This window comes from Notamacropus eugenii, chromosome 1 (assembly GCF_028372415.1).
Source record: "Notamacropus eugenii isolate mMacEug1 chromosome 1, mMacEug1.pri_v2, whole genome shotgun sequence".
NCBI classification, from domain to species: domain Eukaryota; kingdom Metazoa; phylum Chordata; class Mammalia; order Diprotodontia; family Macropodidae; genus Notamacropus; species Notamacropus eugenii.
Genome location: NC_092872.1, coordinates 742,047,230 through 742,073,158, shown reverse-complemented (window position 1 = coordinate 742,073,158; position 25,929 = coordinate 742,047,230). Strand labels below are relative to the sequence as shown.

At 43.3% G+C, this 25,929-nt stretch overlaps 1 protein-coding gene across 1 annotated transcript in view; it reads right to left on the bottom strand.

The window, feature by feature from the left end:
- Positions 1-5,273: 5,273 nt before the first annotated feature.
- The window catches only part of ADAM7 (ADAM metallopeptidase domain 7), an 81,901-nt gene continuing 61,245 nt past the window's right edge, over positions 5,274-25,929 (bottom strand). The window contains exons 24-25 of the mRNA XM_072634432.1: positions 12,216-12,399; positions 5,274-5,386 (exon numbers count right to left, since the gene is read on the bottom strand). Of these exons, the coding sequence (XP_072490533.1) occupies positions 5,274-5,386; positions 12,216-12,399 (297 nt within the window). The remainder of the gene's footprint in view (positions 5,387-12,215; positions 12,400-25,929) is intronic.

Sequence of the window (25,929 nt, the reverse complement as noted above, 5' to 3'; positions counted from 1 at the left end):
ATTTGGATGAGGTTGTCAAGTTATCAAATGTGTCACTGGCTTGCAGTTCTTTCCTTTTCACCACACCCCATCTCCAAGGTCAAGGGCATAGCCACCTGAGATTGAGTAGCTCACACTTCAGCCAGGAAGAATACAGCATGATACTGTATGCAAAGAACTTTGCAAACTTTAAAGTTCTACAGGACAGTGAAAAAAAAAATTGGGAGCAATACCAAAGGTTTTAAGAAACCTTCTGAGATTTATTGTTTAATCAATTGGCCAATTGTATGTAAAGTGAATTTTCGTGTCTGTAAGTTGAATTTTTGTTATTCTTTTTCAGATAATTTTCCCCAGGCTCCTGGCCTGAAAAACAATTTTACTACACTTGTGCATCATCATATAACCTTGCAAAATATGAACATTTGTACTTAAAGTCATAAACATGTAATGTGTGTGTGCTATGCTTAGTTGACAAGATATTATTAAACTTAATATGACCTTACAAAGCTGCTCCTTTGCAAAATGCCTTCTTTGTTTGTCATGCTATGGAGAATACGGGGAATGGGAAGAGGGTCTCGGGGTGGCCCTTGACTAGTACCTGGTTTAGTGTAGCTAAGGTCCTAGAAAATTGGACCCCCCAGGAATGGGAGGATGTGCCCCCAAACCCCAAAGGCCTTGAAGGAAGCCTTGCTGAAATCTGCAGAAACCCTTGATATTAGTAAGAGAGCTAGAAATGCAGCAGGGCCTGTGGGTTGGGTCATGTTAACTGTTGTAAAGAAAATTAATGACAGACTGTTGTCAGTGGAAGCCCAGCTTCAGGAGGTTCAGGCTGATTTATCTCAGGAGCAGGAGGAAAGGGAGATTTGGGAAAAAGACAGAGAAATGTTAGAAACTGAAATTAGAGTTCTTAAGGTTAGGGAGAAAGCCAGAGAAATGGTAGAAACTGAGACTAAAGTTCTTAAAGCTCGGGTGGTTGGTGACCCCTTCACTTTGGCTGCTGAGGCAGATTCCTCACAGGAGGATGATGATAATGAGAAGGAGCCTGAGTATATTGTAGTGGAGGAAAAGGAAAAAACATTTTCTGAATTTTCCTGTGTTAAAAGCATGTAGTCTGCTGTACAGCAAAAGATAAAAACTCAACAGCCGCAAGCCCTCCCCCCTCCAAATGATGGAGCATTCTATGCTTAGACCTTACACTCAGTCAGAACTGGTGGACTTTGGTTCCCGCTTTTGCCAGCAGATCTCTGAACCGATGGCTGCTCGGTTATTGAGACTGTGGGATGTGGGGGTGGATGAGATTTTACTGTCTGGAAAGGAGATGGCTAAATTAGCTTCTGTAACTGCTCACCCTGCCCTGCACCAGTGTTTGCAGGTAGCCCACCACATCCAAGGGAATCACAACCTGCTAGGATGGGTGATGGCTGCTACAAGAATGGGTGATGGCTGCTACTCAGGCAGCTTGGTCAGATCAGGAAGATTTGCCTTTAGCTCCTAGCTGGCAGAGTTATGCTGACCTAAGAGAACTGGGTATGAAGAATGCTGTGTGCTCATCCTTCGATGCTGAAGAAGACCATGCCATCAGAGAAATGATGACATGACTTGCACTTGACTTTGTTTTTTTGAGCAAAGGTGGGCTGTGAAGGTCACCAGCCTCACTTCTCCTCCACAGCCATCTGAATTCAGTGACTAGACATTCAACAGGATGACTGGAGAAGACCCAGGATGAGGCAATTGGGGATAAGCGACTTGCCCAAGGTCACACAGCTAGTGAGTGTCAAGTGTCTGAGGTGAGATTTGAACTCAGGTCCTCCTAACTCCTGCACTGGTGCTCTATCCACTGCACCACCTAGCTGCCCCCATGAAGAATGCTATCATTAGAGGCCCTGATGAGGAGATTTTTTCCAGCAGGTATGAGAGACCGAGTGCTCCAGACAGCACCCTCTCATCATTTGGGGCCATGAGTGGCTACGTTGGCCCTGTATGTGGGATAGTCCATTAATGTGGTGACCCACATTGTTGAGGATCTAGGAGAGGCTGAAAACATACACAGCAAAAAGGGAGTACGTACTGCAGTTGCCAAGAAAAATAAAGGGAAAGGAACCCAGAAGGGACCTGTCAGACTTACCCCCTAACTCGATGTGGGTTGACCTGATGGAGGCAAATTAGATGGGCAGACCAATAAAGTGTTGTTGGAACTGTGGCAACAGTTGAAACCCGAACAGAGTTTCAAACCATGGTATAAAAAGTGCCCCGATGTGCCGGCCTGAGAGGGTGACGGATCAAGGTGAGGGCGGTATCATTGAAGGATTTCATGAAGTATTTGACTCATGCCTGGGAGGAAGACTGGCTTCTTTGCTTAGACTGAAGAGAAGGCCGAAGGACCCATCTTTCTGCATTGGGTGGGGACTGGAGGGCCACGTATTGAACTTGCAATTTATTGGTCCCCCCCAAAAAGCATAAAGGGTATTAGAATTGGTCGATACTGGTGTAGAATGTTATTTGGTGTATGGTAATCTTGAGCAGGTTCTTGAGGAGGCTGCTGTGATAAATGGATATAGGGGAGGTTCAATTCCGGTCAAGAAAGCAGCTATTCTGCTGGGAATGGAAAGGCTGCCCCTTAAGACATATGAGGTGTGTATCTTCCAGATCCCCGAATACATCCTGGGTATTGATATACTGCAAGGTTTGTGGTTGTGGACTTCTGTGGGCTAATTTTGCTTGCATGTCCATGTGGTGAAGGCAATCACCAGGGGTTATGTGAAACATGCCCTGTTGCGGAGGGCATAAGGAGATTGGTGAGACTTATTTTAGAACTGAGAAGGTTGGCATAGTTTGGCCAACACATAGCCCTTATAACTCCCCAGTGTGGCCAGTGAAAAAGCCTGATGCTTTGTGGCATATGACTGTAGATTACAGGGAATTGAATAAAGTTGTGCCCCTCCTTACATGCAAAAGGACCTTCTGTAACTGCCCTCATGGATCAATTGAGCCATGAACTAGGAATTTATTAGCATGTTTTGGATTTGGCAAATGTTTTTTTTTTTTCCTCTATCCCTATTGCCCCAGAAAGTCAAGAACAATTTGCCTTTTCATGGGAGGAGTGACAGTGTACATTTCAAATGCTACCCCAAGGCTGTCTTCATAGCCCCATTTTGTGTCATGGCCTGGTGGTTACTGATCTGGAAGAATGGACCAAGCCAGAACCTGTGAAAATGTATCACCATATTGATGACATTATGTTAACCAGTAACTCTCTTGCAGAATTGGAAGCAGCTGCCCCTACCTTGGTGGCTCACCTACATGAGAAAAGATGGACAGTCAATGAAGACAAGGTCCAAGGGCAAGACTTATCTGTCAAATTCGTGGGTGTTATTTGGTTGGGTAAGAGGAAGATTAAGCCTTTTGCTGTTACTGATAAGATACATGCCCACCTCACCCCTACAACTGTAAAGCAATTGCAGGAATTTGTAGGTTATTGGGATATTGGAGTGTTTATCCCTCACTTAGCTCAAATCCTAAAGACCCTATATAGTACAATACGTAAAGGGATTCAGTGGGACTGGGATGAGGAGTGTCCCTGAGCCTTTAGTGCTACCAAGGTGGCCATGAAGGTTGTATAGGCTTTAGATTTCTTTGATCCTTCATGTGCTTGGGAATTAGATATCCATGTAACCCCAGAGGGTTGTGAATGGGGACTTTGGCAAAAAAAAAATGGAGAGAACACTACAACTGATAAGATTCTGATCACAATTATGGAAGGGAGTGGAGGTGTGGTGCTCTTTGATTGAAAAGCAGTTATGTGCTGTGTACCATGCCCTTCTTGCAACAGAATCTATCACAGAAGGTACACCAGTGATAGTTCATACCATTTATCCTATAGTTGGATAGGCATGTGATTGGACTCAAAACTCAAGAAATGGCATAGCCCAGACTCTAACTTTGGCTAAGTGGGGTTCCTACCTACAACGATGAAGGTCAATGTCCTCCAGGCTGCTGAGCGCTGAGCTTCAGGCAGTTTTGGGACCTATTCCATATGTGTCTGACAAAGCAGAAGAGGCTATTGACTCTGTGTTGGAAAACCTCTACAAAGAGGACAAGGGACCTATATCCCCTGCTACTTGGTACATGGATGGGTCCAGTTGGGGGCAATTTCCAAAGTGGAGGGCTGCGACTAAGACTATATGGATAGAGACAGGAGGTGGGCTGAGTTATGAGCGGTGTGGCTTGTGATGACTCATGAGAAAGGCCCTTTAACCATATGTACTGACAGTTGGGCTGTATTCTGTGGCCTAACAATGTGGTTACCCACCTGGTATTCTTCCTAATGGTGAGTCATCGACCATGGTAGGGCAAGGACATGTGAAAGGACTGGTGGTCTGTAGGACAACAGAAGGTGGTATCTATGTATCATGTAACTGGACATGTTCCCCTGGTTTCACCAGGGAACAATGAGTTTGATGCAGTAGCATGAGTACAGTGGCTTGAAGATGCCCCGACCTCAGATGTGGCACAACAGTTGCATCATAGATTGCAATATGCTGGACCCGACACAATGTGGGGGGTTGCTAAGCATGGGACTTGCCCCTAACCTATGAAGAAGTTGTTGTTGCTAAACGTGACTGTGTAGCCTGTTCTAAATAGGACTCCTGGTGCATATTACAGGTGGATGGCTCTGTGACACGGGAACTCTGACCCCTAGCAAAGTGGTAAATTGATTATATTGGGCCACTCCCACTTTCACAGGGTTATTGGCATGTTTTGACATGTGCTGATACAGCCACTAGACTGTTCATACAATTCCCTACTCGGCATGCTGATCAAGCCCATACAAAGAGGGGACTTAAGCAATTGTCTGTTGCATATGGGTACGCCAAAGGATGCACAGTGACCAGGGTACTTACTTTCCTGATCGTGCTATACAATTCTGGGCCAAGGACCAAGACATAGACAGGCATTTTGACGTAGCCTACAACCCACGAGGGGCTGGCATCATTAAACAATACAATGGGCTACTGAAGTGAGCCCTAAAATTGGAATATGGGATTATGAAGTAGTAGGCCACTCATTTATGGACTGTTATTTGAGCCCTTAATGAACAGCCTTGATGAAGACAGGAGGCCCACTAGATGCCCTTTCACAGTATGCTGCTTCTTCAATACAATTACAAGAAAAAACTAAAAATAAGTTGTTGAAACCAGGTCTGGGACAACAGAATAACATTCTTTCGCCAGCACCAACAGCACTGAACTCCGAAGATACAAAGGTCTGGACGTGGCCATGTACTTTCAAGCAGGCTAGTGCTTGCTGGCTGGCTCTATTGGTCCCTTGGGGGTCAGGACTACGAGTAGGACTTCTTTATGTGCCATCTGTGATGGCTGTGTGGCTGCCAACTCTGACTGTGGTGTATCTGCACATGGAGGAGGAGAAAGTTATTTTGAGGGGGACATTTGAACAGACTTTGTGGATTTTCCACTCACATCCCCTATGACTCTACACATTGACAATTCTGTAAATCCCATTGGGAGAGGGATAAAAGTCTGGTGTACTAAACCAGGCTAGAGCCCTATCCCAGCTATGGTGTTATCATAAGATAAATCACTTGCGTGTATAATTCCTGATGGTTAGAATTTGCCTTTGTTAATGACTTTGTGCCATTTGTCTTATTCTCTTTAAGGTACACAGAACCCAATTTGTTCATGGACTGGGTCCACATGTTGGCCAGGGTAATCAATAAATTGACTTGTTGAGTCTACATTGAGATCCCGATTGGTATGGTGCTTGGCTTGACATGAAGAATTCATTCGTGAAACTCTACTTGGACCAACCCAGAGGAGTGGAGAGATAAGGCCACCCAGCACTTGAGACCCATTATCAAAGAACAGGTTAACCAAATTCATCCCCGTTTAAGTTATTCAGTGTGAACTGGACTGGGATGGACCACTGTTGCTATGGTAGAGCTGGTGATCACTGCTGAACTCTGTGTAGTATGTACTGATGGGACAGATACAATGGTGATAGAGTGGACACCTACTCCCCTATGTCACACCATAAAAATTGCAGTACTATGAGTACAACTAATCCAAAAGACCAATGGTACCAAAGCCCAAGTATTAGAACTGGTACCCATATACTTCCTTGGGGCGATCTTTGTGGTCAATATGGCCGGCTATATCTTCCTTTTAATTGCACTGGCTGTTGCACTTGGGGAAAGCCATATGTACTGGGTTGTATTTTGAAAACATTGTCAGATACACCTGCTAATTGGGACATGTACAAGCATAGATACCGTGCCCCATGCATTGTATAGTGGTACTATCCTTTGGTCCTTTGTTTCTCCAGAAGCTGCTTCTATTGTGACTCAAAAGAAGCTTACCCCTCTAGACAAACTAAAGAGCTGAATTCTACTTATAGGGCCCTCGCATTGCTTATTAATGAGGTTGGGCAACTATGTACTGTAGTCTTGCAAAATTGTATGGCTTTGGACCTCCTTACTGCATCTCAGGGAGGAGTGTGCGCTATGCTACACACTGAATGTTGTGTTTGTATACCTGATGCCTAACCTAATGCTTCTGTGACCCTTACAGAATTGCAACAGGAATCTTCTCAGATAATATAACTGCCCTTTCTCGGGAGCCAGTGGCTGTGTGATAGGCCACTACTTCTGGGGTTGGGAGCCTCCCTCTTGACCTGTTCAGACCTTGTGGCCACTTAGTTCGTTGCTGTTGTTTACACTGTTGTTGTGGCCTTTGGATGCTATGCTCCAGCTTCCTGGCTCAAGGCCTCCAAAAGGTATATTCTACTTAGATTGTGAGGGCCAGGATCCTGCTGGGGTGGAGTGTACGTAAGATGATTTTTGGTATTCTTTTTCAGATATTTTTTCCCAGTCTTCTGGCTTGAAAAACAGTTTTACTACACTTGCACATCATTATATAACTTTGCAAAATACAAACATTTGTACTTAAAGTCATAAACATGTAATGCATGTGTGCTATGCTGAGTTGACAAGATATTACTAATCTTAATGTGACCTTATGAAGATACTCCTTGGCAAAATGCCTTCTTTGTTTGTCATGCATCAAGTGGGCATGGGGTAAAGGGTGCAGGTGACTTTCCTCACTTCTCCTTGCTGGCCACTACTTGGAATAATAAGCTGGTATGAATCCCCTGTCTGTTGCTCCATTGTCTTTCTTTGGTTTGGCTGAATCTAGGCTGGAGCTAAGCTCCTGTGTAATACCAGACAATGTACATTTGTTATGAGCTAGGTACTCAGAATACAAAAAGAAAAGAAGAATCTGTGCCCTCAATGAATTTACATTTAAGTCAGGTGATACAACAGGAACAGATGGAAAATATGGGACAAGATAAGGAGCTTGGCCCTAACAGCTGGAATGGGGTGGGGTTGGGAAAGGCACCCTGTAGAAGGTGCTTGTTGAGCTGAACTTTGAAGAAAACTGGAATTCCAAAACGCAGAAGTAAAGAGACATTTCATTCCAGGCACTGGAGGAGAGCTGGTGCAAAACCCTGGAGATGGGAGAAAGAGTATTGTATATGAGGAATGATTAAAAAACCAGAAGGACTAGACAATTGTGTGCATGAAGGAAGGAGAAAAGGAGGGAAGGAAGGAGGGAAGTAAGTAATGAAGGAAAGAAGGAGGGAAGGAGGAAAGGAAGGAGGGAAAGAAGGAAGGAGGGAAGGAAGGAAGGAAGGAAGGAGGGAAAGAAGGAAGGAGGGAAAGAAGGAAGGAAGGAAGAAGGGAAAGAAGGAAGGAATGAAGGAAGGAAGGAAGGAGGGAAAGAAGGAAGGAAGGAGGGAAAGAAGGAAGGAAGCAAGGAAGGAAGGAGGGAAAGAAGGAAGGAAGGAAGGAAGGAGGGAAAGAAGGAAGGAAGGAAGGAAGGAGGGAAAGAAGGAGGGAAAGAAGGAAGGAGGGAAAGAAGGAAGGAAGGAAGGAAGGAGGGAAAGAAGGAAGGAAGGAAGGAAGTAAGGAAGGAAGGAAGGAAGGAAAGAAGGAAGGAGGGAAAGAAGGAAGGAAGGAGGGAAAGAAGGAAGGAGGGAAAGAAGGAAGGAAGGAGGGAAAGAAGGAAGGAAGGAAGGAGGGAAAGAAGGAAGGAAGGAGGGAAAGAAGGAAGGAAGGAGGGAAAAAAGGAAGGAGGGAAAGAAGGAAGGAAGGAAGGAGGGAAAGAAGGAAGGAAGGAGGGAAAGAAGGAAGGAAGGAAGGAGGGAAAGAAGGAAGGAAGGAGGGAAAGAAGGAAGGAAGGAGGGAAAGAAGGAAGGAAGGAGGGAAAGAAGGAAGGAAGGAAGGAAGGAGGGAAAGAAGGAAGGAAGGAAGGAGGGAAAGAAGGAGGGAAAGAAGGAAGGAGGGAAAGAAGGAGGGAAAGAAGGAAGGAGGGAAAGAAGGAAGGAAGGAAGGAAGGAGGGAAAGAAGGCAGGAAGGAAGGAAGTAAGGAAGGAAGGAAGGAAGGAAGGAGGGAAAGAAGGAAGGAAGGAAGGAGGGAAAGAAAGAAGGAAGGAAGGAGGGAAAGAAGGAAGGAAGGAAGGAGGGAAAGAAGGAAGGAAGGAAGGAAGGAGGGAAAGAAGGAAGGAAGCAAGGAAGGAAGGAGGGAAAGAAGGAAGGAAGGAAGGGAGGAGGGAAAGAAGGAAGGAAGGAAGGAGGGAAAGAAGGAGGGAAAGAAGGAAGGAGGGAAAGAAGGAAGGAGGGAAAGAAGGAAGGAAGGAAGGAAGGAAGGAAGGAGGGAAAGAAGGAAGGAAGGAAGGAGGGAAAGAAGGAAGGAAGGAAGGAAGGAGGGAAAGAAGGAAGGAAGGAAGGAGGGAAAGAAGGAAGGAAGGAAGGAAGGAAGGAGGGAAAGAAGGAAGGAAGGAAGGAAGGAGGGAAAGAAGGAAGGAAGCAAGGAAGGAAGGAGGGAAAGAAGGAAGGAAGGAAGGAAGGAGGGAAAGAAGGAAGGAAGGAGGGAAAGAAGGAGGGAAAGAAGGAAGGAGGGAAAGAAGGAAGGAAGGAAGGAGGGAAGGAAGGAAGGAAGGAAGGAAGTAAGGAAGGAAGGAAGGAAGGAGGGAAAGAAGGAGGGAAAGAAGGAAGGAGGGAAAGAAGGAGGGAAAGAAGGAAGGAGGAAAGAGGGAGGGAAAGAAGGAAGGAGGGAAAGAAGGAAGGAAGGAAGGAAGGAAGGAGGGAAAGAAGGCAGGAAGGAAGGAAGTAAGGAAGGAAGGAAGGAAGGAGGGAAAGAAGGAAGGAAGGAAGGAGGGAAAGAAGGAAGGAAGGAAGGAAGGAAGGAAGGAGGGAAAGAAGGAGGGAAAGAAGGAAGGAGGGAAAGAAGGAGGGAAAGAAGGAAGGAAGGAAGGAAGGAAGGAAGGAGGGAAAGAAGGAAGGAAGGAAGGAGGGAAAGAAGGAAGGAAGCAAGGAAGGAAGGAGGGAAAGAAGGAAGGAAGAAAGGAAGGAGGGAAAGAAGGAAGGAAGGAAGGAAGGAGGGAAAAAAGGAAGGAGGGAAAGAAGGAAGGAGGGAAAGAAGGAAGGAAGGAAGGAAGTAAGGAAGGAAGGAAGGAGGGAAAGAAGGAAGGAAGGAAGGAAGGAGGGAAAGAAGGAAGGAAGGAAGGAGGGAAAGAAGGAAGGAGGGAAGGAAGGAGGGAAAGAAGGAGGGAAGGAAGGAAGGAGGGAAAGAAGGAAGGAAGGAAGGAAGGAAGGAAGTAAGGAAGGAAGGAAGGAAGGAGGGAAAGAAGGAAGGAAGGAGGGAAAAAAGGAAGGAGGGAAAGAAGGAAGGAGGGAAAGAAGGAAGGAAGGAAGGAAGGAGGGAAAGAAGGAAGGAAGGAAGGAAGGAGGGAAAGAAGGAAGGAAGGAAGGAGGGAAAGAAGGAAGGAAGGAAGGAAGGAAGTAAGGAAGGAAGGAAGGAAGGAGGGAAAGAAGGAAGGAAGGAGGGAAAGAAGGAAGGAAGGAAGGAAGGAGGGAAAGAAGGAAGGAAGGAAGTAAGGAAGGAAGGAAGGAAGGAAGGAGGGAAAGAAGGAAGGAAGGAGGGAAAAAAGGAAGGAGGGAAAGAAGGAAGGAGGGAAAGAAGGAAGGAAGGAAGGAAGGAGGGAAAGAAGGAAGGAAGGAAGGAAGGAGGGAAAGAAGGAAGGAAGGAAGGAAGGAGGAAAAGAAGGAAGGAAGGAGGGAAAGAAGGAAGGAAGGAAGGAGGGAAAGAAGAAAGGAAGGAAGGAAGGAGGGAAAGAAGGAAGGAAGGAAGGAAGGAGGGAAGGAAATGGAAGAGGAGGAAGAGAAAGAGAATTTCCATAGTACTTTAAGATTTGCAAAAAGTAGCCAAGTTAACTCAGTTCAGGCTCACAGTAATCCTGGGAGGTATGTGCTATTGTAATTCATTTTATAGACAAGAAACTGAGTTACAGAAAGGTTATATAACTTGTACTGGGTCACGCTGCTTGTAAGGTCTGAGGCAAGATTAGAATTCTAAATCTTCTGACTCTCTATCTTGGGCCACTTGTGCAAGCCATACACTGTGACACCAACACAGATACTCTGATTCCCAAAGGGTGCTCATTGCACTGCCTTCCCTATTTCCACTGCCTTCCCTGTTTTTTCCCTGCCCTCCCTTCATCCCCTTTGGCTGTTCAGCCAATATCACTTCCCTTCTTGATTTTCAGAGAATCAGAGGCTTCCAAAGGAAAGGAAATGAAGAAGCCAAGAGAGGCAGTGATAGATTAAGGAGGGTTCTGGAAGTGACTCCCAGGCAGGTCTCTCAGTAAGAATTCCCTCCCCCCTACCCAAAAATCATCTGTCCCCCTCCCAGCTGCCTAGATCTTGCTTTCTTCCCCTTAATTTGCTATAGTGCTGGAAATTTAGCAGTTAGAGATTCATTTAGGTTAACAATTACCTCCTGAGAGAGTGAGGGGACTTCTGTAATTAGCTTCATATAATGTGTGTGCTCTTCGTTTCTGAAGACCATGCCATCAGAGAAATAATGACATGACTTGCACTTGACTTTGTTGTGAGTGAGGGAGAGCTGTGCAGGTCACCAGTCTCACTTCTCCTCCAGAGCCATCTGAATCTAGTGACCACATGTTCATCAGGATGACTGGAGATGACCCAGGATGAGGCAATTGGGGTTAAGTGACTTGTCCAAGGTCACACAGCTAGTGAGTGTCAAGTGTCTGAGGTGAGATTTGAATTCAGGTCCTCCTGACTCCTGCACTGATGCTCTATCCACTGTACCACCTAGCTGCCCCCGTGAAGTATGCTATCTATAATTTGAATTGCAGAGGCCCTGATGAGGAGATTTTTACAGTAGGTATGAGAGACTCGTATAATATTAGTCGTGCAAAACACCTTAGAGATCATTTTACAAAATCAGGAAACATCCTAAAGCTCAGAGAATGACTGTTCTCAAATGTCAGAGCCAAGATTGGAATTCAGGTGTATAGACTCCCAGATATGATGATCAAGTGCCCAGATCAGGGCAGATGTGCAGACCATATGGGCATCATCTAGCAGGTTTCCAATTCAGTGGAATGCATTGGATCCAATGAAATTCAAGGATGTGCTTTGTGCCAGCCTCTGTGGTAAGTGCTGGAGCTACAAAGAAAAACAAAGCATAGTCTTTGTGCTTACTTACATTGCCTGAAGAAGAAAAAAATACATGTATGTATATAATTTGATATCACAATTATATATCATAATATATATCCTTTCTTTTATGTATAATTTTGCATATTTATATCTTAACATATTTATGAATTATATATGAATTTATACGTGTAATTATTTCAAAATAATGGTTTTTCATAACCCAAATATCTTATTTTATGCATTAAAGACATTATTCCAAGAAGAGATCCATAGATTTCACCAGTCTACAAAAGAGCCCCTGACAAAAAGAACCCACTGATCTAGTTTTTCTCTGATCTCCTGTGATCTGACATTTTCAAAGGACTCCATTGGAGTCTTTTCCACAATGCCAGATTTAAAGCTGGGCATCCAGGATCACAAGGTTACCCTACTCATTTACCAGATTAGGAGACTGAAGTCTAACAAGGTAACGTGATTTACCCAAGGTCACACAGTTAATTTAATGTTGGAGGTGAGATTCAAACCTATATCTTTCTAATTCCAAGTGCACTGCTCTATCCGTTAGGCTGCTTTGTGTCTCTGCTACATGTGCTGGGAGGAACTAGCAATTTCTAAAAAAAAACCCAAAAAACAAAAACCAAAGAAACCAATCCAGATTCTGGAATTTTCAGATGTGGGTAATGAGGGCTCATACCCATTTTCCCATGCCCCCTCTCTGGATTCTCCCAGTCTCTGGGCTGCTTTCTCAGCTGAAGGGGCCAAGGGGAGCCCATAGGATGCTCACCCTCCCTCATGTACCCAGGCCATAATTCATTTCCACAGGCGGAATGGTGAATCACACAATGTCCGGTCCTTGATGCTTTTAGCTCCGGCAGGTGCTAAATCACCAGGCCAGCATTAGCCAAAGCGCACAGGAATGATTTACTTCTCAGCTAAACGGCGTTGGTGCGGTCTCATTCCCCAGTCATCCAATTTGCCCATTGCGGTACTTAAAAGATTATTTATCTCCCACTCCCCTCTCTGCTTCTCAGCTCTCCGGATCTTGTCGCCAGCAATAATATTATGTATTTTTTAAATGTCATTCTCCAAGGCAACTGCAAGATTTCAGCAAATGCGATCAGCTTAATCTTTGGCACCTTGGAAGGGGAAGGCAAGGGGCCTTCCCAACGCCATTTAATGCTTTGTAATTGAGACAAACTCAGCTTCCACAAAGCCCAGCTTGTCACAGGGGTACCTGAGGGTGCTTCTCTCCTTAATTGGAACTTTCTATCAGGGAGCTGATGTTGGTAATGAGAGGCAGCAGAGGCCTGTGGGTATAGCTGTGAAGGATGCTAAACACCAGAAGTGTTAGCCTTGTTTGCTCCCAGGGAGTCAGAAGATTTCTCTCTCTGGCCTACTCTGGATGGAATGGTGGTGTTTTTGATTTTTCAATTTCTTTTTCTTCTTTTCACTCATCATTTCACTTCAAAAACTGGAGGAAATACTATTCAGTGCATTATTCCAAGGGGGTCAAAGACAGAAAGCAAAGCCCCATAAGGAGCAAAATATGCAAAGCAGTTATTGGTAGTAGCAGTAGCAGTAGCAGTAGCAGTAAGTAGTAGTAGCAGTAGTAGTGGTAGTAGTAGTAGTATTTACAGTAGTACAGAATGGAAACTAAGTAGATAGTCAATTATTAAGGAAGAGTTAACATATAATGGCACATTAATTACTAGAATATTCTTGAAACCTTGGCTCTGAAGAATTCAGAGAGGCTTGGGAGGGACTTTCTAAATAGACGTCCAGGGACACATTCAGCCATGGAGAGATACTATACACAATGACTAAGACGATACTCTTGGAAATGTCAAAAGCCCCATACTGAAAGCTGTATGATTCTAATGACCAAGCTTGTCCCTCAAGAGAAGGAGTGTGCAACTGGCTCTGTACTCTGATGATCTGGGTTCAAATCTCCCTTCTGATGCTTACTAGCTCTGTAACTCTGTAACTCTGGAACTTTGGACAAGTCAGTTGAACAACATTTATTTTCCTCATCTGGAAAGTGAGAGGGTTAGACTAGGAAGCTTCTGAAGTCTCTTCCAAATCTAAGATTCCATGGATCCAGGAGGCATTGGAGGATACCTCATCATGGTATGCGAGCTTTCAATGAATTGGTCTCTGTATGGTATGACTCCTGTTTCTATGGCATCGCTGTGTCATAAATTGAGAGACAGGAGGGACTTTAGATGCTATGCAATCCAAACCTCCCTCATTTTACAGAAGTGGAAATAGAGTCCCACACAAGTCAAGTGACTTACCCAAGGTCAAACAGGTCATAAGTAGCAGATATCATCTTGGCTTCTCCAAACATCACTAGTGTGCCAGGGCATTGTGATAAATGGTGAGGAGTCAGCTCTTTATCTGGTTGATATCTCAGTGCCTGGGCTCTGGAGTGTGAGGACCTATATTTGAATAATGACTACTCCTTACTAGTTCAGTGTGACCTTGGGTAGATCCTTGGCCATTCTGTGCCTGTTTCCTCATGTGGGAAACTAGGATTGTTTAGTCTGGAGTGAGAAAGGAGGAGGTGGGTCATGGTAGCTGTCTACAAGATCTATCCTGTGAAACAGCAATAATGAGAGATAACATTTAAATAATGCTTTAAGGTTTACAAGTACATTTCACGTATGACCTCATTCAATCCTCACAACACTTCTGAGAGGTAGGTGCTATTATTTATTCCCATTTTACAGATTATAGCCAGTGATTAGTCCAGGGAGTTAAGCATTTATTAAGCACCTGCTAAATTGCAGGCATGGTGAAAAGAAGCTTTTTATACATATCATCTCATTTGATTCTCCAACAACTCTGGAAAGTAGGTGTGATGATTGTCCTCATTTTAGTATTAGGGCCAGAAAACTGATTTGCCCAAGGTCATGACAGGAATGGGAAGGGAGCAAACATTTGTTAAGCACCTACTATGTTCCAGGTGTTTGAGACTCATGGGGTGTTCAGGAGGACTAGCATCTCTGGTATAAGGGCTTGTTATGCCCTCTTCAGGGCTGCTCATCCACCCTTGATGGCCACCTGATTCACTCAACTCTGAAGAGTGGCTCTAAGAACCCTTAGCATTCACAGAACCTACACACCAGTAAATTGCCTAAACAGATGGGCTGAACCAGGTGGAAGAGCACCAGCAAGCCTCAAACCTGTCTATGAGTTGGAGGGAGGGGAGATTCTACCTTAATAATGTGAGGACTTTTTGCAGTGGAATGGGTAAATAAGAATGATTTGTTCTGATGGCCATGGACTTTGTTTAGCGTGCTTACAGTTTAATCTACTTAAGAGCAGAGTAGTTCATCACCAGAAAACAGATTATAAGGGGTGGTTGTTTTAGCCGTTACAATTCATGTTATCATAGAATATTGGGACAGCTAGGTGGGACAGTGGATAGAACACCAGTGCAGGAGTCAGGAAGACCTGACTCACCTCAGACACTTGACACTCACTAGCTGTGTGACTTTGGGCAAGTCACTTAATCCCAATTGCCTCATCCTGGGTCATCTCCAGTCATCCTGATGAATATCTGGTCACTGGATTCAGATGGCTCTGGAGGAGAAGTGAGGCTGGTGACCTGCACAGCCCTCCCTCACTCACAACAAAGTCAAGTACAAGTCATGTCATTATTTCTCTGATGGCATGGTCTTCTTCAGCAATGAAGGATGAACACACACACACACACACACACACACACACACACAGTTTGCTCAGACATCAAAGACACCAGGCTCACCCACTGCATCCTGGGACATTGCCAGTTGGTCTGACTTGTCTTGCCACTGGACTTCAGTTACTCTAGAAGAGAGAGTGAAGCTGAGGACTTTACACAACTCTTTCTATTTAAATCCAATTCATGCAAAAGTCAAGACATCACCTTAAGTCCTCTTTGAAGGAGACCATGAAATCAAGAAGATGATGCCATGACTTGGGGCAAAGTCACCAGCCTTACTTTCTGCTCTAGAACCATTTTGTCAGAGTAGATTCTGGTTGAAGGATAAATGGGATTAGATTGCCACTAACAGCTCTAAATTGGTCCAGATATCAATGATTCCCCCAATCCCACAAATTACTTTGTATGAGATTTGACCTTTCATTACTTGTGTCTACATTTTCCTTCCCAATATGTTAATTTCTTGGGAGAAAGGACTGGGTTTTTTTTAACCTTAGTATGTCCAGTGGCAGGAGGATCTTAGTAAGTGCTTGTGGGATGAATGGATGGAATATTGTGATTCTGTTTGATCTAATGATGAGGTTTGATAAGATGGGATTAGACTATAAAGTCTTTGAGTCCTCTTCAAGCTTGGATTCCATGATCAAAAAATATTGAAGGCCCTTTGTAGTTCTACATTCTATGATCCCATTACACCTGGTAGTTGGAAGTGAGACAGAGACTGTCTTAATGCATATCTCTCATCTTTGAAGAATCTTGTTTATTTGGCATTTCCCATCTGCAGAACTGATATTTACACAAAAAAGCCCTTATGTATACTCTAGCAAAATGCAGAGATTTGGATTCACTTATCAAGGCTTGTCTTATTCCTTTTAGAAAGTTCATTTCCAGAGGAGGACAATTCCTCTGGTCAGTTCAGTTAACCCTTTGCTCTCCAGGTCTCTAGGACTCTTGCTTCGCCTAAGACACTTCTGAGAGCTTTAAGTATGCATCTCCCCTCCCACCCTCTTCTATATCAATCAATAGCCATTACAGGCCCCTGTCATTTAGATCACTTTCCCAGGGAGAGTTGTTAATTATCTTCTGGCTGTGTCAGCTCCCATATCTTCTTGGAGTCTTGGGTTTCCTAAGAGCTGGGAATGAGATGAGTGGCTCTTGGTACATCAGGCACCAGAAAGCTTCCAATAAAAGCCCAGGAAACTAATCAATACCCTCTCACCACTGGGTGAGGAGTGATTGATTACTATTGACAGAAGACCTCCAAGTCACCGGAGTGACAAGTGTCTTTGTCCTCTCACATCTATTATCCATGAGGCTGCTCTTGGGACAAAGGAAACAGCTTTGGATTTTGATGGTTCCTCTGTGGAGAAAAGCATCTGTTAAGTAGTGGTCTAGAAAAAAAAAATAAAATAAAATTAGGACAGCCAAAGATGTTTGGGAGCCCTTTGGTACTAAGGGAAGTAAGACAAGGACACTTGGGGTGGGAAAGAGTAATGTTCAGTGGAAAATCAGCTGGATCTGGGTCCTGACACTTAGGTACTCACTGTGTGACCTTGAAACAACTAGCTTGGTGCATCTGGGCCTCAGTTTCTTCTATTATATAATGAAGACTTACATGGACTCAGTGGCCTTTAATGTCACTTCTGTAACCCTATCAGCTTCAAGAGCTAAAAACGGAGGAGGTTTCTCGACATTCTCTCCCCCTGCCCCCACCTCTCAGTTTAGCCTGACCACATCACAACTGAAAGGATGTCAGCCTTGCTCTGCTCGGCCCTGATATTATTGATCAGGGAGCTGGTGCCTGCTTGTCTGGGGAGAGCGGGCATGAGATGTCTGGGGTGGGGAAGGAGGGGAGATGTCGTCAGCATAGGAGGACATTAGGTTGTTGGGTCTGCTGACATTGTGTGCATACGAGGAAAAGAGAAGTTAGTGTAGTCATGGCAACCGCATCCAAAGCTTGCCAGGAGTCTTGAGGTCCTGAGGATGATAAATTGTCATCTAATGAAGCCCACTGGAAACCAGGGTCAAGAAGCCCCTATAGAGAAAGCCAAAACTGGCCCCAACCAGTGGCGGATCCATGGAGAGCTCACAGTAGATTTGGTTAGCTGGCCTGCCATCTAGTGGCCATGAGACTTACTACAATGAGACTTTCGATGCAGGGCCTAAGATTAAAGCCCCTACTTACCCAGTCAACAACAATCTTTGCCATGGAATCTCACCTGTCCTTTAACCTTTAAAATTAAGACATTTGTTTCCCTAACATGATTAAGTTTCAGGCTAGACAGAGTGTTATTTTTCCAGTAAAGAATATTTTTTTTTTCCCATTATTTTTGTTGTTACCTAGTTGACAGAAGACATCTAACTCTCTGTCAGCCCATTTGGGGTTTTCTTCTCAAAGATACTGGAGTGATTTGCCATTTCCTTCTCCAGCTCATTTTACAGATGAGAACACTGAGGCAAACAAGGGTAAAGGATTTGTCCAGGGTCTCACATATATCTGAGGCTTTTTTGAACTCAGGCCTGACTCTAGGCCTGGCACTTTGTCTACTGTACCATCTATTTGCCCCTTTTTTTCATTTTAGGAGTAAAGATTTCAAGACGGAAGGGAACTCAGAAGCCATGGATTTCAACACCCTTATTTCACAGCTGGGAAAACTGAGGCCCAGAGATATTGATCTGCCCAGGCTCATACTGCTAGTTGGCATACAAGTCCAGGAAATAGAAAACTAGGAGGGAGCTCAGCATCCATCCTGAGGTTCTTTACCTTTCTTATATCATGAATGCCTTTGATAATTGGCCAAAGCCTATGACTGCCTTCTCTATTATTTCTAAATAATTGAATAACAATACGCAAAATCACAAAGAAATCCAAAAGTCAGTGGACATAAAGATGCATTTTTTCCCATCCAAGTTCACAGATCTCCCTCAATGAAATCTACTACACACCTCAGGTTAAGATCCTTTGGTTAGATGAACTCCTTCATTTTATAGGTAAAAAATAATGGAAACCCAGAGAGAGAAGTTAATTGACTTGCCCAAGATAAGGATGCAGCAGAATCCGGATTTGCACCCTCCTCCTCTGGCTCTAAATCAGCAAAATCATTATTATACCCTAACATTTCTTTCTATGGAGCAATAGATGATGACTTGGACTGGGAGCCAGGAGGCCTAGATTTAGGCCCTGACACTGACGTGGACTTGCAACGTGGCCTTTGGCAAATCGCTTCTCCCTGGGACTGCATTTTGCAGCAGAGGTAATTGGGCTCAGTGATCTCAATAAGACATCCAGTCTTGAATGACTGGGATGCTAGGGCAGAAAAGCTGTGTGAAAGACAACAATTGTGTTAATAATAGTAACAATCAGTAAAAGCATATTTGTTAAATATTATATACATGTATGTATACATATATGTATATATGTATGTGCATGTATACACACATATATACATATAGGTATACATATATAGGTATATATACACCTATATACACACATATATATAGGTGTGTATGTATATATACCTATATGCCTATATATATATATATATATGTATATATAGGCACTGAATAAAGTGCTGGGGAAACAAGGAAAGTCAAGAATAGTCGCTGGCCCCCTTTTTTGGAGCACATCTGAATGGAGCAGATGGTATTTAAATAACTGTACCTGTAAGATATATGAAATAGCTAGGGAGCACCATGGTACACAGAGCACAGGAACTGGAGCCAGGAAGACTCAGTTCCCTGAATTCAAATCCAGCTTCACACACGTTTTAAGCTGTGTGACCCTGGGCAAGTCACTTAACTCTTTTTGCCTCAGTTTCCTTATCTGTAAAATGAGCTGGAGAAGAAAATAGCAAACCACACACAGGGTCACAAAGATTCAGACACAGCTAAAAACGACTGAACAGCAATGAGATATATACAAAATAGATGGAAGGCATGCTTAGAGGAACAAGTATTAGCTTGTTCCTGATCTGAGACTCAGCATTAAAGACCCACTGGAGGACTCTGAGTTGGAGATGAGTCCTGAAGGAAGGCAGGTAAACTGAGAGGCAGAGGTGGGGAGTGAGCTCATCCCAGGCATGAGGGGTGGCCAGTCAGAAGCCAAAGAAATAGAACATGATGTGGAATAAGACCAAGTAGTCAAGGGCATAAAAGCCATAACCAGGTTGTGGCAACTGGGGCTTTGCACCAAGGTAGGAATTATATGTTTACTATGTGCTGTTTTTTCCTAACAAAATTTAAGATCCTTAAGGACAGTGAATTTCATTTTTATCCATGTATCCTCAAAGCCTAGCACCATATTTGGAACATAATAAATGATTAATAAATGTTTATTCTATTGCTAGATTGAAGTCCATAAATCAACAAATTTCTCCCAGAGCACAGTAAATAAAATCTGATCTGAGCAGTTTCTTTCTTCTAAGGAAGAAGAGTAGGGAAATGCCCAGTGCAAAGATGGAGCTTGGGTGGTCAGAAGGAATGGGAAAAAGTTAGTGATATGAAGGAGGGGATGGTATCAGAGCAGGAAAAGAACTTCACTTTGCGGGATGGGTGCTGGGGAAATCCAGGCTTTCAGTTCGTGACTTCCAGTTTGGCCAAACTTCAAGGAGGGAAGCCTGTCATATTAAGGCAGTCTCCTAATACCAATGGTTTCTTCAGGCACCATCCTTGAGCATATTTCCCTTCCATACACCTGCCTAACAACCCACCATTTTACTTACAGAGTCTCTTTAAAAGAGACAAATCCAGAGTGGGGAGAGAGAATCAAACTTCCCTAAGACTAGGGAAGACCTCAGTGTGTGAGTGGGAGGATCAGGACGGAAGTACAATGGGCTTCCTTGTAGGCTAAGAAGGGGATCTCCAGGGCCCAGGCTGACCTACCAGGGTAGCAGACAAATTCTTCCCAGGCCTAGGCATTCTCATCACTTCTACTTGGTGGAAAGGAAAGGGGAACTTCAGACAGGGCATATAGTGGAGTGAGCAAGACCTTCAGTCTTAGGGCATGGGATCCTTTATTTTCCTTCTGTGTCTGTCTTGGCTTTTCAGCTTTATGGAGGAGGTGAGACAGGGTGAACTGGAGTATAGGCTCTAGCTGGAAGGCCTGGGAGCCTTCTTCCTCAAAATCTGTTCATCATGAATCCCGAGAATGAGGCCCCTACCCCACAAGAGCTGATGTCTCTGGAGAAAGGTCTATTTCAACTAAAACGGGTCAGGACTGAGCTCCCACCCTTTCTCTGATACTCACTCTTGGCCTGTTTCCATCTGTGTAAAGTGAAGGAGTTGTATGAGGTGGTCCCTGACATGCTTCCCAGCTCCTAGGTCATATGCATCGATATGGTCTGTGGTACATGTGATTCCACCACTGTTGATTCTTATGAGCAGGAAGACCTAAGTGAACCTTGAGGAGGTCCCTTTACTCTGTGACCTCAATTTCCTCCTTTGTAAAATTAAAGATCACAGATTTAAAGCTGCAAAGGACTTTGGACACCATCCAAGTTCTAAGTACTTAGGACTTTATCCTAAGAATCTAGTAGAAGCATCTCATTTTAGAGAAGAGGAAAAATGAGGACCAAGGAGATTAAGTGGTAATAATGAATAATTACAACACGAGTAACCTACACGCGGTGCTTTAAGGTTTGCAGAGGATGTGCTTATGTTGTCATTTGTACTTTACAGGAACCCTGTGAGGCAGGTCCTATTATTATCCCTATTTTACAAATCTGAAAACTGAGGCTGAGAAATGTTCCATGACTTTCCCAGGGTCAGATAGTTCAATATCTGAGGCAGTATTTGAAAAGAGATCCTCCTGACTTGAAGTCCAAGACTGCCTCCACTATACCATTCTACTTTGATGAACTAAACTAGATCCATTCTAGTCTTCTGTTGGTTTAACATAGTGATAGCTATGTGATTAGTGGATAGACCTGGTGTTGGAAAGACTTGTATACAAATCTGGCCTCTGACACTTGAACAAGGAACCTAACTGCCATTTGCCTCAGTTTTCTCATTGGTAAAAGATAATTTTTCATTATAATTATAACCATCTTCCAGGGTTGTTGTGAGGATCAAATGAAATGTTATTTATAAAATTCTGGGCACATCTTAAAGCATTACAGCAATTTTATTATTCTTATGTTTTGAGGACGGGGGGGGAGGGTTAGGATGGAGGTTCCCAGCCCTCCTTCACACCTCTCCACCAAATCAACTACATTAATCTTGTAATTGTTCCCACTCTATTCCCAATCCCTGCATACTTAAGCTTTTGGGGTGTCCAATATGAAGAAACTACTGAAATGAGAATTCAGTTATCAAGAATAATTAGTCAAACTAGGAAGCTGGTAAATAGTTGGCTTCCTGGAGTGGGGAAAGGAAGGTTCAGGGGTCAAGGTGGGCCACCGATGCAGGAGCAGCTTTATGATGAGGCATGAGAGATAGTCAACCGCAGAAGTCAGTGTCCTGATCAAAAGATCAGAGATCCAGATTTAGAAGAGATTTTAGATACCCCAGGATGCATTTCATAGTTGAGTAAACAGAGGCTTCTGGAGGTTAAGGAAGAAGCAATAAATATCAGAGGTGGGGGAGAACTCTGGTCCTCTCTGCAGAACCAGCTTGTTTGTTTGTTTGTTTTCCGTCACTACCCCTTCTCTGTGTCTCTGCCCTACTGGAGGTATTCACCAGCACAACTCCAAATTGTTGGTGACTTCCATACCCATTGCCAAGGTTACAGCTTGTGGTCAGGGTTCCTATTTGTAGCTCCAAGGATGGTAGTAGCAAAGAAGATTCCTCCAGGGTTTCTTTTTATAAAACTCCTCCCTTCCTGCCCTAGGTCTAGGATCCAGTGATTCTTCCTGGCTTAGTTCATTTGAACCTGAGTGGGAACTTCCCTCAAGCAGACAGAGTGCTGGACTTAGAATCAGGAAGATCTGATCTCAAAAGCAGACGCAGTGTGACCTTGGCCTAGTCACTTCTCTTCCCTGGGCCTTAGCTCATTCCTCAGTAAAATGAGGAGTATTGACCACCCATGTCTAAATTTATGAGCTTTTGATTTTAGGTGATGCTGAGATCTGAGAACAGTAGATGTTAGCTTTACCTAATACCAGAGACTGGTGGAGGGCACTTCATAGGGGCCACATGGGGAGAGGACCTGCAATGTTGCCTTGTGTAAACAAGGTTCCAGTGTATGGATTTATCGCTGCTTTTGCCACTGTCTTCTACAAGGTGCTACCTCATGAGGATTCTGTCTTTCCTCCAAGGAGCTCCAGGACGTTGATGGGTATCAGAATTTGTCTTGAATCGAGGGACAAAGTCAGGCTTAATGTACCTGCGTTTAGAATCAGAAACTCTTGGCTTTGCATGAGCTGCTCAGTCACTATCCCTGCTCCCTCACTCCACATTACCACCACTAATTGAATGAACAGAGGAGACAATGTGGCCTAGGGGAGAGAAATAGCATCATGCAGACCTGGATGTAAGACTGGCCTCCAGCACATTCCAGCTGCATGACCCTGGGCAAGTCTAAGCCCCTCAGCACTCCCAGACAATTACCCAGGACTTTAAAATGCAGGAAAATGTTGGAATTAGAATCTGAAATCTTGAGTCCAAATGGTGGTTCTGAAACTTCCTACCTAGGTGACGTTGTGGAATGTTGGAGAAAGGTAAATTTCTTGAGCCTCAGTTTCCTCAGCTGTAGGATGCAGGGGGTAGATGTACTCTGAAAGCCCTTTCGTCTCTAAATCTCTGATCTAGTGCATCCTCTGGCCTCATCAACTGTTACTTATGCTCTTTTGTCGGTAGCTCTGGGACAATTATTGTGCACCCATCTTTTGATCTCTACTCTGTATCAATCTGGTAGAGTCAGTGATTGGTATAATGGAATAAATGAAGTTAGGGACAGCTAGGTGGCACCATAGTGCACAAGGTGGCAAAAATAATCCCTGCTGCAGAGGAGCTCATAGGGCCACCTGGGTGGCACCATATTGCATAGAGCACCTCAACTGGAATCAGGAAGGCTCATATTACTGAGTTCAAATCTGGCCTCAGACTCTCACTAACTGTGTGACCATGGGCAAATCACCTAATCCTTTTGCCTCAGTTTCCTTATCTGTAAAATAAACTAGAGGAAAAAAATGGCAAACCACTCCAGTATTTGCCAAGAAACCCCAAATGGGGTCATGGAGAGTCAGACGTGACTGAAAATAACTGACTATAATGTAGTTAGCAAAAGTTTGAGAATAATATTTTTTCTTTTAACTCATTTTGTCTTTATACCGTTGTTTTGTTTTGTTTTGCTTAAGGTATGCTGAGTAGACCAGCTCAACAAGAGTAGGAAGTTTAAGTTGGAAAACAAAGGCTAAAATGAGATTGCAGGGGGCTCGGTTAGGGTACAGAGATCATAGAATCAGGGCCATGTCTTCCCATCTGCTTATTTTACAGATAAGAAAATTAAGGCTAAGGTCACAAAGGGAGTAGATAACAGAGAAAAGAATCACACATGGGTGCTGTGGCTCCATATCCATTCATTTTTCCATGTGCTCTGGCTCTTGGATTTTATCCTGTAGGCATTGGAGAATCCACTGAAGGCTTTTGGTATTGTATCTTTGAATCCCTAAGACCTAGGACAGCTCTTGGAACAAAGTAGGCCTTTTATACATGCACTGAGTCGAATTGCATTAGTCTGAATTGAGTGAAACTAAATTATTATCCAATTTTTTTGCTAATACCTTTTTTGCTTATACTTTCTTCACACATTATCATTACTGTAGATTATTTCAGCTGCTTCCTCCCTTCCAGTTCTTCTCCCTCTCTGCCTCTATCACCAGGTTCATCTTTTTTTTTTTTTTTTTGATGTAAGGAAAATTTTTCCACTTTATTTTTTTCATATAAATTTATTTTCAGTTTTCAACATTCACTTCCACAAAATTTTGAATTTCAAATTTTCTCCCCATCTTCCCCCTACCCTCACCCTAGGACAACATGTATTCTGATTACCCTTTCCTCCAACATGCCTTCCCTTCTATCACTCCCCTCCCTTTCTCTTATGCCCTTCCCTTCTATTTTCCTGTAGGGTAAGATAGATTTCTAGTTGTATGTGAAAACAACCACTAACATTCATTTTTAAAGCTTTGAGTTCTACATTCTCTCCCATCCCCCCTTCCCACCCATGTACATTGAGAAGGAAAGCAATTTGATATAGGTTACACATGTGTAATCATGCAAAACACCTCCATAACAGTGTTGTTGTGAAAGACTAACTGTATTTCCCTCTATCCTGTCCCACCCTCCATTTATTCAATTCTCTTCTTCCACCTGTTCCTCTACCAAAGTGTTTGCTTCTGATTACTCCTTCCCCCAATCTGCTGTCCCTTTTTTTATCCCCCCTTTCTTCCCCTTCCCCCTTGCTTTCCTGTATGGTAAGATAAACTTCCATACCCAACTGAGTGTGTATATTATTTCCTCCTGAAGCCAAATCAGATGAAAGGAAGGTGCATTTATTCCCTCTCATCTTCCCCTGCTTCCCCTCTGTTGTAAAAGCTCTTTTCTGCCTCTTTTTTTGTGAGATGATTTACTACATTCTACCTGTCCCTGTCTCTTTCTTCTTCTATATTGCTCTCAACACTTAATTTTCTTTTTTAGATATCATCCCTTCATATTCAGCTCACCCTGTATGCTTTCTCTCTCTCTCTCTCTCTCTCTCTCTCTCACACACACACACACACACACATATGTGTGTGTGTATGTATATACACACATATATACACACACATATGTATACATACATATATACATACACATACATATATATACACACATATACTTATACATATACACCCTCCAACTATCCTAATACTGAAAAAGATCTCATTGTATACAAATATCATCTTTCCACGTGGGAAAATAAACAGTTCAACTTTAATAAGTCCCTTAAGGTTTCTCTTTCCTGTTTACTTTTTCATGTTTCCCTTGACTATTGTATTTGAAAGTAAAATTTTCTATTCAGCTCTAGTCTTTTCAACAAGAATTCTTGGAAGTCCTCTTCTTCATTGAAGTTCAATTTTGCTCTCTGAAATATGATATTCAGTTTTGCTGGGTAGGTGATTCTCGATTTTAATCCTATATCCTTTGACCTCTGGAATATCATATTCCAAATCTCTGATCTCTAAGTCTAGAAGATGTTAAATTCTGTGTTGTCCTGATTATGTTTCCACAGTAATTGAATTGTTTCTTTCTGGTTGCTTGTAATATTTTCTCCTTGACTTGGGAACTCTGGAATTTGGTTACAATATTCCTAGGAGTTTTCCTTTTGGGATCTCTTTCAGGAGATGATCAGTGGATTCTTTACATTTCTATTTTACCCTCTGGTTCTAGAATATGAGGGCAGTTTTCCTTGACAATTTCTTGAAAGATGATGTCTAGGCTCTTTTTTTGATCATAGCTTTCAGGTAGTTCATTAATTTTTTAAGTTATCTCTCCTGGACCCATTTTCCAGGTCAGCTGTTTTTCCAATGAGATCCTTCACATAGTCTTCTAATTTTTCATTCTTCTGGTTTTGTTTTATAATTTCTTGATTTCTCATAAAGTCATTAGCTTCCATCTGCTTCATTCTAATTTTTAAAGAATTATTTTCTTCACTGACCTTTTGGGCATTTTTTTCCATTTTGCTCATTGTGTTTTTTAAGACATTCTTTTCCCCACTGGCTTTTTG